The 14,835-nt window shown below is 44.9% G+C and overlaps 1 protein-coding gene across 2 annotated transcripts in view; it reads right to left on the bottom strand.

The window, feature by feature from the left end:
• The window catches only part of FAM107A (family with sequence similarity 107 member A), a 135,980-nt gene that overhangs the window by 19,457 nt on the left and 101,688 nt on the right, over window positions 1–14,835 (bottom strand). Inside the window, exon 1 of one of the 2 annotated variants that reach the window (XM_043967929.1) lies at window positions 14,232–14,446. The exons of the other annotated variant lie outside the window; for it this stretch is intronic. Within the exon in view, the coding sequence (XP_043823864.1) occupies window positions 14,232–14,370 (139 nt within the window). The 5' untranslated portion in view covers window positions 14,371–14,446. Of the gene's footprint in view, window positions 1–14,231; window positions 14,447–14,835 lie in introns of those variants that run through there. 2 annotated transcript variants of the gene reach the window in all.

Raw genomic sequence — 14,835 nt, 5'->3', positions numbered from 1 at the left:
AGCTCTGCCATTTCCTACCTGTATGATCCAGGGCCAATCACTTTGTGGCCTCTTTGTGCCTCAGTTTTCTCTTTTTTCTTTTTCTTTTTTTTTTTTTTTGGTGTGAGGCAATTGGGGTTAAGTGACTTGCCCAGGGTCACACAGCCAGTAAGTGTTAAGTGTCTGAGGCCAGATTTGAACTCAGGTGCTCCTGACTCCAGGGCTGGCGCTCTATCCACTGCGCCACCTAGCTGCCCCTATCAGTTTTCTCATCTGTAATGGACTTGGGCTCTGTAAGGGAAGGGAACCAACATTCATTAAGGAGTCACTCTGTGCCGGGCACTGTGCTGAGCACTTTAGAGCAATCTTTCCCATAACCACCATCACCACAACGACAATGATAAATAGCTAATATTTACAAGGCACTTGTTTCTCCTCAGGCACTGTGCTAAATGCTTCACACTTCTTATCTCATTTGATCCTCATAACAACCTGAGAGGGAAGTGCTGTTATTATCCCCATTTTACAGCTGAGGAAACTGAGGCAGGCAGGGATTAACCTGCCTAGGAGGTATCTGAGGTGAGATTTGAACTCAGGTCTTTCTGACTTCGTTCTGTCCACTCTACCACCAGCTGCCCTGGCTCCAAGACCCAGACTGTGGGCCCTAGAGCTAGCTGAGAAAGCTTAGTCTTGAGGACAGTTAAAGAGCCTTGCACAGAAGCCAATATAAATGCCAAGGGCTTTTTTTCTTTCTTCATGAATACTTGAGTGCAGGACTTTGCCAGGAATAGAAGTCATGTTTACTGGTCTCATCCACTCATTTTCCTTTTCCCCCAATCCTGTGGTAGCCCACCTAGCCTGCTGTTGTTTAGTCATTTTCAGTTGTGTCTCATTCTTCATGACCCCCCCCTCCTTTTGTAGGGTTTTCTTGGCAAAGAGACTGGAGTAGTTTGCCATTTCCTTCTCCAGCTCATTTGACAGATGAAGAAACTGAGGCAAACAGGGTGAAGTGACTTGCCCAAGGCCACACAGCTAGTAAGTGCCTGAGGCTGGATTTGAACTCAGGTCTTCCTAAGTCCAGGTGCAGCGCTCCATCCACCGCACCACCTAGCTGTCCCCATTCTCTACAGTCTTTCAAAGGACAGTGAAAGTGGTTCAGCAATCACCTTTTTCCACCCCCCCAATACCCTGGAATCTAGTTACCCTGAACCTGGTAACAGAAGATACCTAGGTATTCACTTACCTCTCATCTTGGACTTCTATATTCCACTAACCATTTAATTCTGTCCTTCCTAGGTCAAAGATGATTCTTAAAAGAATCTTAAAAGAGAAACAGACATGGAGTAAGGGCTGCTCAGTCCTGCCCCTTCTATGATCTTCCTGTTGTCCTACACACAGCCAAGAAGTCCTTGTCATCATGAATGTTCATGAGCTGCCTCTACTCATCCTGAAGTTGTTCATACAGACCAGGATACTCTTTTGTATTAATCTGCCTGGGTGAGTTTTTATCCTATACTGATGAAATCACAGTTCTCTCTCTGTCTCTGTCTCTGTCTCTCTCTGTCTCTCAGTCTCTCTCTCTCTCTCTCTCTCTCTCTCTCTCTCTCTCTCTCTCTCTCTCTCTCTCTCTCCCTTTCTCTCTCTCTCTCTCTCTCTCTCTCTCTCTCTCTCTCTCTCTCTCTCCCTCCCTCTCTCTCTCTCTCCCTTTCTCTTTCTCTCTCTCTCCCTCTCTCTCTCTCGCTCTCTCTCTCTCTCTCTCTCTCTCTCTCACACACACAGACACACGCCCCCTACACACATAGGGGCAGAAGCAAGAAAAAGAAAATGATACATATGAAGAATTCGGGGAAACACAGGAAGATTTGTATGAACTGATGCACAGAGAAATGGCTCAGACCCAGCCAGCATACATAATGATGATAGCAGCCTACATGGACAGATCGTGGGAAGGAAGATGAATGCTGAGGAATGGTAATTACAGTCTTGCTCTCCAAGGTGAAGTGAAACATATTTCCTCCTTAGAAGCAGAGAGTCAGGAGAACCTTGGGGCACAAGGCTGCATTTAGTGTGCCAGACATTTTCATTGGATCAGTTGTCTTGGCTGTTTTACAAGTCAGTTCTGGGGCAGGAGAGGGGGAGGGATGGATCTAGGACTGTTATGTAAAAACTAAAAGCATCAACAAAATTGAAAAACAATTAAATTCTGAGGTTTTGGCAAACTCCTTGTGTAAACACAGCATTCTTTTTAGGCAGCTTCTTTTCCTCCTCACTGTAATAGTCTTTGTGTCTTCCGAATTTTATTTTTGAGAGTTTTCCATCCCCCTTGGGCAGACTGTTCCCAAAGAATTTTAGGTTACTAGAGTCCATAGTCTTGCTCCTGTTCTCCTTTTCTCCATATTCTCTTCTTCATCCTTTTTCCCTTCTCTGCCTTCTCATTCTCTCCCTTTCCTCTCCATCTCTCCAATCTCCTTTTTTCCTCTCCTTTCCTTTTCTCTCGTCTCCTTTCTTCTTCTTTTTCTCTCTTTTATCATTTTTCCTCTCCTCTTCCCTCCCCATCTCTTCTCTTTTCCTCTTCTCTTCTTTCCTATTCCCTTTTCCTCTAACCATCCCCCTTCACACACCCTCCCCTATAGCCCTGCAATGCTATGTTTGGCTGAGCCCACACCCATCTCTTCTGTACTGATACCAGTCAAAAGACCCATTTGTCTTATTTGCTAGTTATTTTTTTCTTTCTCGGGAACAACCCTGCTAATCTTCTAGGAGATGTACCTTGATAATCTTAGAAGCAGCCTGCTATTAAACTTGGGGTCAGGAAGATGTGGGTTCAAGTTCCATTTCATTCTCTTACTATCTGTGTGACCCTGGGCAAGTTGCTTAACCTTTCTGGGTCTCAGTTTCCTGATCTACAAAATAAAGAAGTTGGAGGAAATAGATGCTAAAATCCCATCCAACTCTACATTTAGGACCTCACAAGTCAAGAGAAGAAACCAGATTATTGATCTGTGAAGAGGGTACAAGTTGGAGGAACTGGGGTTCAGTTTGATCAAATAGGCCCTCAGGGTCAGAGAAGTCTCTTTAAGAGAAATACCCAAAGAAATGACATTAAGGAGAACGCTATTGGCTTAGTTCTCCTTTCACAAGTTTCTCTTCCTTTCATCTTCTACCATTTTGGTTATAATTGTAACTTGATTCCTATAGGCCCTTTGGTAGGGGTTTCTAGGACGCCACATTGTAGCCACCTCCAGTTTTCTAGTCATGGGTTTTGTTTTGGTTAAAATGGTTTGGGGACAGGGAGAACAAACTGTAGTATCTATGTGAAATGGAATATCATTGCTGTGAAAGAAGATAGTAAACATAGGGAATTCAAGAGAAATATGGTAAGGCTTGAAGGAAGAAGAAAACCACCCAATGACTACATAACGTAAAGTATAATATGAACATGGGTCAAACTCTGATGAGTTAGAATGAACAACATTGGTTCTGAAGAACTTTGAACCAAACCCACCTTTCTCTTTGTTTGAGAGGTGGGGGTTGGATGGATACAACTGTTCTGTACAGTATCATGTTCTCATGATATCACTTAAATGGTTTTTTTTTTTTCAATAGAGAAGGGTCAATGTGTGGTGAGATTTAAAGGGAAATCTCTGTGGTTTTAAAAGCTGAAAGTAAACACAAAATTAAGATTAATAAATAATGAAAGGACAGAAGTAAGAAAAAGGAAGGAAAAGACAGAGGAAGGAAGGATGAATGAAAAAGGAAGGAAAGAAAAGACAAAATGAAAGAAGAAAGGGAAGGAGGAGGAAAGGAAAGAAGGAAGAAAGGAAGGAGAAAGGAAGAATGAAGGAAGAAAGAATGAATGAAAAGGAAGGAAGTTTTCAGAATTTCCTACCTGTCCCAAGGCTATTCATTAGAGTCAATCCCTATATTCCATGACAGTGATAGAAATGAGAAGAAACATATAGAGCAGGGAAGTATGGAGATTTCTGTCTTCTCTTGTTTGTATATTTAACTTTCTATTGCAAGGAGTTACTTCTCACCAAATTTAATCACTATGTTGTTCTGGGCATGGGAAAATCCTACAGATGAGTGGATTCAGTGAACTAGCTTAGCCTAGCCAACATCCTTGTGGAGGAACACACCACCCCTAGAGCTCCTGTAACCAATGATTCTTGCATGTTTAACTTGTTCCCAAGTTCCCAAGTAAAAAAATAGTCATATAATTTCACAATGGTTTTTTGTTTGTTTGTTTTTGTGGGTCAATGAGGGTTAAGTGACTTGCCCAGGGTCACACAGCTAGTAAGTGTCAAGTGTCTGAGGCCGGATTTGAACTCAGGTCCTTCTGACTCCAGGGCTGGTGCTCTATCCACAGCGCCAACTAGCTGCCCCAGAATTCTACAGTGTTAAATAATCAGACAACAGCTGCTTGAACCTTTTGTCACCTTTCCCTTCAAGGTACCAAGGCATCTTGTTATCACAATAGTCCATGCCTTAAGAAGGAGGGAGAATCAGCTATAGCTACCCATTCTGCAAATGGAGAAATTGAGGCCCATTGAATGGAAGTAGCTTTGGGGCCAGGATGATACCTCTTCATTTAATTTAATTGTTCATTTCTCCAGACTGCCCCACATTCTGTTTTCCCTTTGGCAAGCAGGAATGTGTAGCCAATTAATACACTGGCTGGATGTCCCTGGAGAGTGACTGGGCACTTGAGGCTATGCTTATATTCAAGGCCGAACCTTCAGAATGTCATTGCTCCTGGTGCTGATGGAGGTTAGATTAGAGGACCATAGAGTTAGGGCTTGAAAGTCTCTTACAAGGCTTACATAGGGAGCTAGGTGGCACAGTGGAGAAAGCACCAGCCCTGGATTCAGGAGAACCTGAGTTCAAATCTAGCCTCAGACACTTGATACTTATCAGCTGTGTGACCCTGGTCAAGTCACTTAACCTAGATCATTTGATGCAATTCCTTCATTTTAGAATTAGGGATACTGAGGCACAAAGGGGTAAGTGTCTCGCCTGAGGCCATGCAGGTAGTATCAGAGCCAAGATCGTACCCAGGCCCACAGGATCTATCTTGCCTGGCTTTCCTCCTATCACAAACTCTAAGATGAAGTTATCACCTCCATTCAGGGTTGCTAACATTTTTACCTCAGTCACCAGTTCCTTCTGGTTGGAGAACATCAGGAAGCAGGTTCAAAGAGACATTTGGAGGAGGGAGTTAAGGGTGTCGGTGGGAAGCAGATATTTAGTTCAGTGAGATCACTCTCCCAATCAGAAGGCAGCTTGAGTGTTCATTTAGTCCAATGGTGTCACACTCAGATAGAAACAGATGACTCCTTGGCTTATCAACTTAGAAAACCACAAATTAGCATTATTTATATTGTATCGTATTTTTAATTTATTTCATTAAATCTTTTCCAAGTACATGTTAATCTGCTTTAGGTTGCACTGGGGGTTTTGCAGGCCTCCTGAAGCTAGTGGGCTATGAATCTGATATTTCTGTTGTCCACTAGATTTTGGATTTCCCACCTGATTGATGGCTATCTGATCCAGCTTTCTTTCAGTCTCTGCTTAGGGAGCTCCAGTAGAACCTGGTGCGGGGAAGCACACCTGTTGTCCCTGCCACTGAGGGACACTGAAGATAGTGGATCGCTTGAGTTCAGGAGTTCTGAGCTGCGGCTGGGCTAAAGCAGATTGAGTGTCCTTGATAAGTCTGGCACAAATTTGGTGAGTGCCAGAAGTGAGGGGCAAAGCAGCCCAGGTAAGAAATGAGCAGGCCAAAGCTTTGGGCCATTCAGTAGTGGGATCAGGCCTGTTGCGTGGTGGCCATTTCTGTGTGCTTACCCATGTGACCTTGAACAAGGCACTTACACCATCTGGAGCCTCAGTTTTCTCATTTATAAAATGAGATTGTTGGACCGTGTGACTATAGAGGCCCCTTCCATACTTAGATCTATGATCCCATGACCCCAGTTCTGATAAGGGACCCATATTTGGATGTTCTTATTATCCTGCATGACCTCTAGCCACCATCCAGTTTATTGATAATGGGGCTTCTAAGAAGGAGTACCCTACTCCAGATGGGAGCAAATGGGGAACAGCAGGATGGAATCTATGAGGCTTGAAGCAAGAGAACTAAACTGTCTTTTGGGTCCATAATGTCTGCTCCTCTAAAGTCTATCCATAACCCTAAGGGTTTTCTGATGTTTCTTCATTGTATCCATTTCCGAGGAGCTTCCATGAGCGTGTAATCAGTGTATCTCCAGCCTAGAGACCTCAGCCAAGTCTCCATGACAACTCAAACTTCCTCCCTGGGTCCTATACTCAACCTAAAATTTCAAAAGCCCCCTTTTAGGTTCTCAAAGGCATTTCTACAAAACCATCACCACAAACAAAAACAACCCAGGGTCCTCTGAAGTGGCTCTTGGTTAAAAGAATGGAAGGAGGTGGGGGCATGTGGGTATAATAATAACTTGTCATGGGATACAGTATGGGGGAGGGGGTGAGACTGCAAAGAAAAGCAGCTTAAGCCTTTATTAACAAGCTTGGACCATAAAGAATTTACCCACTGGAGAGCTGTGAAAGGCGAGAAAGAAAGTGTGTGTGTGTGTGTGTGTGTGTGTGTGTGTGTGTGTGTGTGTGAAAGAGAGGAGAAGAATTAAGATTCTTGCTTCTGAGAAGCACCTTCCCCTCAGTTGCCATTAGGGATGATTGGTTTGGTCCTTTATCCCAAGGACGGGAAGCCTTTGGTTTCTACCTCACACATTTTCATTCTGTCCCAGCGAGCTCTCTTATGGTGGCAGGAAGACAAAGAGGCAGAAAATGAATCAAGCTTCTGAGAAGAGACGGCATGAAAGGAGAACGAACCGGTGGAAACTTCAGAACACAACAAATTCCATCTTGGTCAAACTAGGCAAATCCCCAGGATTCCAGGCTGCTGTTGATCCTTCCCTGACCTTTCAGAAAGCTAAAGCCTGCTACCTGATCGCCCAAGCCCCAGGGAAAATTCCTTACTAGCCTTTGGGGTCTTCCCACACCAGTCATTCAACAAACCTCTATCTCATGCCAACTACGGGCAAAGTTCTACCCAAGAGATCAGATGACAGGGTCATTACTACGTCACCACAGGGCTTTAAGGTTTAGCAGCGGATTGACATACAGTCTAGTATTTCCTCCCTCCCTTCCTAGTCTTATGCCTTGTTACTTCCCTTCATACGGTCTATGGTCCACCCAGACTGAATTTTCTGCTCCTCACACTATGCCTTGCATTGACTGTTCTGCCCCCTAGAATCTCTAGTTTCCCACTTCTTACAGGAGGTCTTTTCTGATCTGCCAACTCCAAATGATCTTGTATTTATTTGAGATGTATCTATGTGCAAATTTTTTTTTTCCTATAAACTCCTTTGGGCTAGAATTATTTCACTTATATTCTTGTGTACTAAGTGACTAACTCAGTGCCTGGGACACAGTAGGTGCCTAGTAATGCTTGTTGATTGATTGCTCGAGAGGTGTCCCAAGGAGGGAAGATAATTTCTGATTTAGAGGGTGGGGAAGAGAAGGTTCCACAAAAGAGGTGACATTGGAGTTAGGATATATCGACGTATGCCAATATATTCTATGACAAAGACTGATTATCTGGAAGGATTATAGGATTTCAAGGAATCTTAGAGGCCACAAAATCCAAACCCTTCCTTTTGTTAGATGAGGAAACTGAGGCTCAGAAAGCGTCAGCAATTTGTCCAGGGTCACATAGCTGGTAAATGTCTGAAGCCAGAACTCACAAAGATGAATCATCCTGACTCCAGGTCCAGCACTCTGTCCACTACAGTACCACCTAGCTGCCCCAGTCTGAACAGTGCAGTGACATAATCAGATCTCTGAACTAGTAAAATTAATCTGTCAGTAGTTTGACAAGCAGGAGTAGGGGAGAGATAAGAAACCCAGGAGAATTTTGCTATAGTCCAGGCAAGAGGTAGTCGAGTACCTGGACCAGGGTGCTGTTATCAGTGGAAATAAAATGGAGCACATGGATTGGAAATGAAAAGACTGATCAGCTGAAGGAAACAGGAAAGGAAATGAGGGGTAAGGAAGAATCAAAAAAGGGCATCAAGATTTCAAAATGGAGGGATTGACTCAGTGAATGGTTTTGCCAAAACAGAGTGAGAAGGGTGAGACCACGTCTGGGCAAGAGAGAATTTCACTTCTAGACATGTTGAATTTGAATTGTCCGAGATATCTAACAGGCATTTGGAAACATGTATCTGGACAAAAGCATTCCTTGCTAGCTAAGTGTTCAGAGGAGATAAATAAACCATTGTCAAAAGAAGAATGACAAGCTATCAGATACCATATGAAATCATGCTTCATATCACTTGTAATGAGAAAAGCAAACAAAGCAACTCAGAGGCAAATTAGCAAAGATGACAAAAATCAGTGTTGGTGGGGCTGTGGGAAAACAGGAAAATGGATGGGCTCTTGATGGAACTGGGAAGTGGTTTGGCTCCTCTGGAGGAAACACATGAGGAAAGAAGGAGCAACTGGTGATCTCTGTACCAAGCATATACCTAAAAGAGGTCAAAGTCAGAAGTAAAGTTCTGAATTATAGTAAAATACTGACAGCTGCATTCCCTAGTGGTGGCAAAAAATTGAAAGCAGTACAATTCCCCTTCAGTCGGGGTGTGACTGAGTGCTCTGTGGTATATGAATGCCATGGTCTGTTATTGTGTAGTAAGAAATGATGAATATGAGGAATTCAGAGAAGCCCTGGAAGATTTGCATGTACTGAAACACAGTAAAGTAAGCAGAACTAGAGGAAATCTCTAACAATGCCTATGAAAAGGATACTGAAAGGAAATAATGTAACAACTAATCTTGGCCCCAGAAGACAGATGAAGAATTTTCCTTTGCTTGTAAGGGAGAGCTTCAATTGGGGGGGGGGTGTTGGGTAGGAGATGTATCTAGAAATTACTCTAATGTAATAAATCTCTCTCTCTCTCTCTCTCTCTTTTTTTTAGTGAGGCAGTCAGGGTTAAGTGACTTGCCCAGGGTCACACAGCTAGTAAGGGTTAAGTGTCTGAGGTCGGATTTGAACTCAGGTACTCCTGAATCCAGGGCCAGTGCTCCATCCACTGCGCCACCTAGCTGCCCTGTAATAAATCTTTTTAAACAAATTAATGAATAACTCACACATAAGCAATGTGGGTCTGTAACTTGGAAGAAAGGTTGGGGCTATAGATGTAAATTTAGAGGTTTCTGAATGGAGCAGTAGTTGAAACTGGGAGGAGAGGCATTCAAAAAGGAGAGTGTAGAGAAGGGCCAATGGAGGACAGATGGACAGAACCAGCCTGGGTTACAGGACCAGCAAGAAGAGAAATACAGAAAGGGGCAGAGAATGATCAGTGGCAGAGACAGAACCGTCAGGACACTGTTGTATAAAAATGAAAGGGAGGAGAATAGCAAGGAGTGTCAATGCCCTAGATGTTGCTGATGCATCAAACAAGGGAAGAAGAGGCCACTTGAATCAGTCACTAGGCCATTGCTGACTTTCTTTTGGGGGGGGCAGGGCAATGAGGGTTAAGTGACTTGCCCAGGGTCACACAGCTAGTAAGTGTCAAGTGTCTGGGGCCGAATTTGAACTCAGGTCCTCCTGAATCCAGGGCCGGTGCTTTATCCACTGCGCCACCTAGATGTCCCCTATTGCTGACCTTTGAGAGTTTTTTAGTCCAGTGTTGTGGACAGAACTCACATTGTATGGTGAGGTGGAGGCTACTCTTTGGAAAAGTCTGACAGTGAGACAAGGGGGGTGACTTGAGGGTAGGAGGTGGAGAGAAAGGCAGAGAAAGGTTTAAGGAAGTAGGGTTGGTGTTTGTTGCTTTTAAGAGAAATGAGACTTGATCAAGGAGACCACTGAAGGAGAAACTGAAGATGTATGGAGGTAGGGAGTATCATAGGATCACGGATAACAGAAGTCTTTAAAATGGAAAGTAGCTGCTACATAAATCTACCAACCACCTCATTTCAGAGGAGAAAACTGAGGCAATGCAGATTATTTGACTTGCCCAAGGTCACAAATAAGGATCTAGAGCTAAAAGGAACCTCAGATACTGAATCCAAGTCCCTCCAGAGGACAAGGTAGCTCTCCAGATTCCGTAGATAGAAATGGGTTAAGAGTTAACAGCCTTAAAAAAAAGAGTTAACAGGCTTTTCCATACTATGTGAGGATAGGGAGAACATGGAAGGCACAAACGAGAGGGAGCTGCCAGACTGAGTGGTGTGATTTTATCAGGGTACTTGTAGCAGGACCTAGGAGAGGAGACTCAGGGGAGCTCAGAATTGGCAGAGACCTTGTTGGTCATTTAGTGCAACCTACACTTGGACAAAAATCCCTCTACAACAGGCGGGCACCCAGCTGGGAAGCTCCAATGAGGGGAAACTCATACCCCTCTGAAGCAGCCCATCTACTTTCACTCAAAACTCTCAATGTTGGGATTTTTTTTTTTTTTGGTCTTACATCAGGCCAAAATGTGGCACTTTATAACCTCTACCCATTACACCTTGTTCTGGCTAAGGCACATACAGCTAGAGTGCTGAGCCTGGAGTCAGGAAAAACAGTTCAAATCTGAGCTCAGATACAGTAGCTGTGTGACCCTGGGTAAGTCACTTAACCTCTCTTGGTCTCAGTTTCCTTGTCAGTAAAATGGAGATGAGAATACTCCCCACCTCCCATGGTTGTTGTGAGTCTCAAATGAGGTGATATTTGTGAAGCACTTAGCACAGGGGCTAACACTCATCCTGAAGCCCCCAGCACCAAATAGGAACCTTTGCACAGTCTGATCACAACAGCATGATCACCCACCTAGTCCTGGACACCCCAGCCCCTCCCTTCAGGCAGTCTAATACAGGATTAGTTTTCTTAGATGCCATGTCATACTGTTGACTCAGACTGAGCTTGTGGTCCACTGAAACCCCCCAGGTCTTTTTCAGACCTAGCACCCGTCTTAAAGTTCTGACAGCTCCCTCTGGGGAGGAGGATCATTTCTTCGCTTTATATTGATTTGAGGCCAGAACAGTTACAACCTAACCAATGTATCAAGTGAGATGAGCTATATATGCAATCTTCCATTACCCCCTCCCTCCATCTCTGGCCACTTAAAACCAAGCTTGGTCCTTATAACTGTCCAGATTATGCAGCATTGTTTCAGGAATACATTTGGGGGGGGGCAGGGCAACGAGGGTTAGGTGACTTGTCCAGGGTCACACAGCTAGTAAGTGTTAAGTGTCTAAGACTGGATTTGAACTCAGGTCCTCCTGAATCCAGGGCCAGTGCTCTATCCACTGTGCCATCTAGCTGCCCCTAGGACTACATTCTTTAAATCACTGGGCTTCCAACCCCAGATTAAAGGCTAGTATCCTTAAACTCTCACACACTAATTATTACAGTACCAGAGAGCGCAGGCTCTCTTCAGAGGTCACCTAGACCACCCTGTAGCAGAAAGAGGCTCTCTTTGGAGCACCCTCCTCCTATGCTCAGAGGGCAGGAGGGGAAAGAGCACTGTGTATTGTCCTGCAGAGAGGGTGGGGGCTTTTGGTCCTTGTTTCACAACAAAGGAATGAGTCTGAATGTACCGAGTTCAGACTGGTCTCCTACAATCAAAAATGAAAGGAATCTCCTGCTAAGGGATGAAGAAATATGACCTTTTTAAAAAAAAAAATAGAAGGACTTCAAATTAAAAACAAAAACCAAACCAAAACCAACAACAACAAAAGAAGGAGCAGAAGGGGGAGCCAGGTGCTCTGATGTGCCTCAGGGGAGGAGAGGGTGGGAGAAAGTGACAACTATAAGAAAGGGAGAGGAGCCCCAAAGGTGGGGAGCAGAGGATGAGGTGCCGGCCTCTCCCTGCAGAGGGCAGAGCTGAGCCATCCTGAGAAAAGGCAATTCTCTAAGGCCCCAACAGGTGAGAGCTTCCTCAGGAAGGTCCAGAGGAAAGAGAGCCGTGGTTGGTGACTCTCAGCTAAGGAAACCGAAGGCAGCTGTTTGTCAAACTGTCCGTCAATCAGCAAGCCTCGAGGATGCGTCAGGCACAGTCCTAGGCTCTAAGGACACTGAGACAGAAATGGATCAGTGTTTGCCCTCAAGGGGTTTCTGCTGGCATCCAGGGGCACATAGCCAGGATGGGACTTGGCAGACTCGCTCCCCACTTCCGGAGATTCATCTGGGGACACATTATGCTACTACTAAAAAGTTATCAAGCAAGGTAGAGACCTTGAAGTCCTGGGCAAGAAAGTGAAGGCCGTAGGAGCCCGAGGGGTCTTTTCACCATATTTATCCATTAAAACAGGAGTTTTGGAAGAGAAAGACAGATTTGAGTGAACAGCTACTCAAGATTTATCTGGAAACAAACAAAAAGCCAACTGAATTTTTGGATCAGGGCTTAAGATGTAGGAATGATACACTCTTGACCAGGGATGGATTGTACCTAATAAGGGCTAGAAAAATATGTTTGCTCAGAGATTTGCAATTTTAGTAAAAGAAAGGGGCTTAAAACTGGACAAGGGCAAGAGTAGAAGGAGAAAACAACCGTCACATATTCCCAAGCTCAGTATCACAGAGCATGGTTACAATAAGGAGTTAGAGATGCCCAGTAATTCTCAGGAGCCAAAAATACAGGAAAGAAGGTAGCAACAGAATCCGTGATCACGGAGATCCATGCACAAGAGCACAAATTATGGGTAATAAGCAAGATGAATGAGAGGTCCCAAGGGAAGGAGGCACTTTGTCTTCATCCACAGGATGGAGACTTGGAGGGATGGGACTTATGTCTAGAATATAACTTTAGAAAGGTATGTACCTGATTAAAGCATCAAAGAGAATTAAAGGGCCCCACCATGGGAAGGTACCTCAGGGGATACTTAATCCAAGCCATACTTGAACAAGAATTCCCTTTACAACATATCTGATGAATGGTCATAAAAGTATGGGGGGGGACCCCCTACCTCCTCAGGCAATTGATTCTACTGTTAGATAAGGTTATCTCTCTCTCTCTCTCTCTCTCTTTCTCTGTGTGTGTGTGTGTGTGTGTGTGTGTGTGTGTGTGTGTGTGTGTGGTGGGAGGAGATCAAGGCAGGCTTCATGGAGGAAGTAGCATTTGAACTGAGTTTTAGAGGATATACCTGAATGAATGCTGAATTGCCAACCAGGGGCTTGGTGTTCTAGTCCCAACTGTTCCACTAACAAGCTGTGTGATCCTGGATAAGTCCCTTTACTTCTCTGAATTTCAGGTGCCACAGGAATATAAATAGGCAGGGGGTGGGACAGCTAGAGAAACTCTGAATTCTCTTCCAGTTCAAACATTCCAGGATTTCAATGTTTTGTTTTTTTCATTCCCTGCACCCAGCCCGGAGCTCTACAGACAGTGAACACTCAATCAGTACTGGCTAATTGATTAACCAACCTTGAAAGGCTGCTTTGGGCTCTTTGGGAAAGCAGCATTTTGGGTCCCAGCAAAGGCTCTGGAGTCTCTCTTTAGCTATTCTCAGCATGTCCTGGAATGATTGACTCCAGGAGCCCCTGAATCAGACCGATTCCCTCCAATTTTGTTTGGTTTGATGTTTCCCAAGGTTCCAGAAGCCAACACAAAAAAGCCTGAGCTAGCCCTGGGCTCCAGTGCCCACAACTGGCAGGGCCCCAGTCGGGAGCTCAGGGCGCCTCGCTTGGTTACAAAGCTGGGTCTGCCTCTCTGCCCTTGACCAAGGCACGCTGGCTGATTTCTCATGAATCAGGTTTTTGATTTAGAAAGAAGGTTGAGCCTGCAGGATTATGAGGACTATTGAAAGCATTTGACTCAAAATAAAATCTTCAAAACGTAAGAGAAACAGGCACCATTCTTTCCCCTTTCCCCTTTCCAAAAGGCAAGCTATTTTCCCATTAAAAGTAGTTCCTTACCTGGACTACAGGACTTGTTTAAAAAAAAAAAAGGAAAGAAACCAAAGAAATGCCCCCTTGCTAATCATAGTACACAGAGTTGGAGAAGTATAAAGCCAGCAATCTTTTCAAATCTGACATACTAAGGAATCACATGTCCATAGTGGGGCTGGGATCCCGTCATAGTGCTCTCCGGCACTATGCAGATGCCCAGGAAAATGTGGGGCCAGGACAGGTGCCCAGGTGGATGCCTGCACGGGAAAGCAGGCAAGCGCATTCTTTGCCCAGCTGGGGAGCAGGGGAGAGGACCCCATGCCAAGCTTGCTCTTACCTGATTTGACCAGCATGGCTCGGTAGAGCCCTGTTGCCTCGGGGGGCACTCTGATCCCCACATCTCTCTGGGCCATGAGTGCCGGCCGGGCACGGGGGAAGCTAGTTGAATCTCGGAGGCTGCACATGCTGGCAAGCATGCAGAGCTTTTTGGCAGGATCTCTGCTACTGAGCGAGCGTTCTCTCTCTCTCTTTCTCTCTCTCACTTCAGTGAGATCTTTTCAGAGACAGAAAGCAGTCATGTGAGATGGGCAGGCTCAGCACAGCCCCTGCCCTCCCCTGCCAGGCGGTACATTTTGATCGACTCCTCTCACGAAACCTTTCCTGGGTGATTTCGGGGGATTATGTTACTGTTAGAGGGCTGGGCTGCTGGGATCGCAGGGCCAGCATGGATAACAACCACTTATCTTCATTCAAAGTCTTCCTGGAAGGAAGATAGGACAGGTAGCATCACAGATGAGGAAACCGAGTCACAGAAGGACCAAGGCTCAAATCCTGACTTTGTTACTTACAATCTATGTAAGTCACTGGAGCATCATTGAGACTTTCTGGGCCTCAGTTTCCTCACTTGTAAAATGAAGAGATGGGGCTAGATAGATGACCTC

Source organism: Dromiciops gliroides, chromosome 1 (genome assembly GCF_019393635.1).
Source record: "Dromiciops gliroides isolate mDroGli1 chromosome 1, mDroGli1.pri, whole genome shotgun sequence".
In the NCBI taxonomy this organism is placed as follows: domain Eukaryota; kingdom Metazoa; phylum Chordata; class Mammalia; order Microbiotheria; family Microbiotheriidae; genus Dromiciops; species Dromiciops gliroides.
This window is presented reverse-complemented; position numbering and strand designations above follow the sequence as displayed.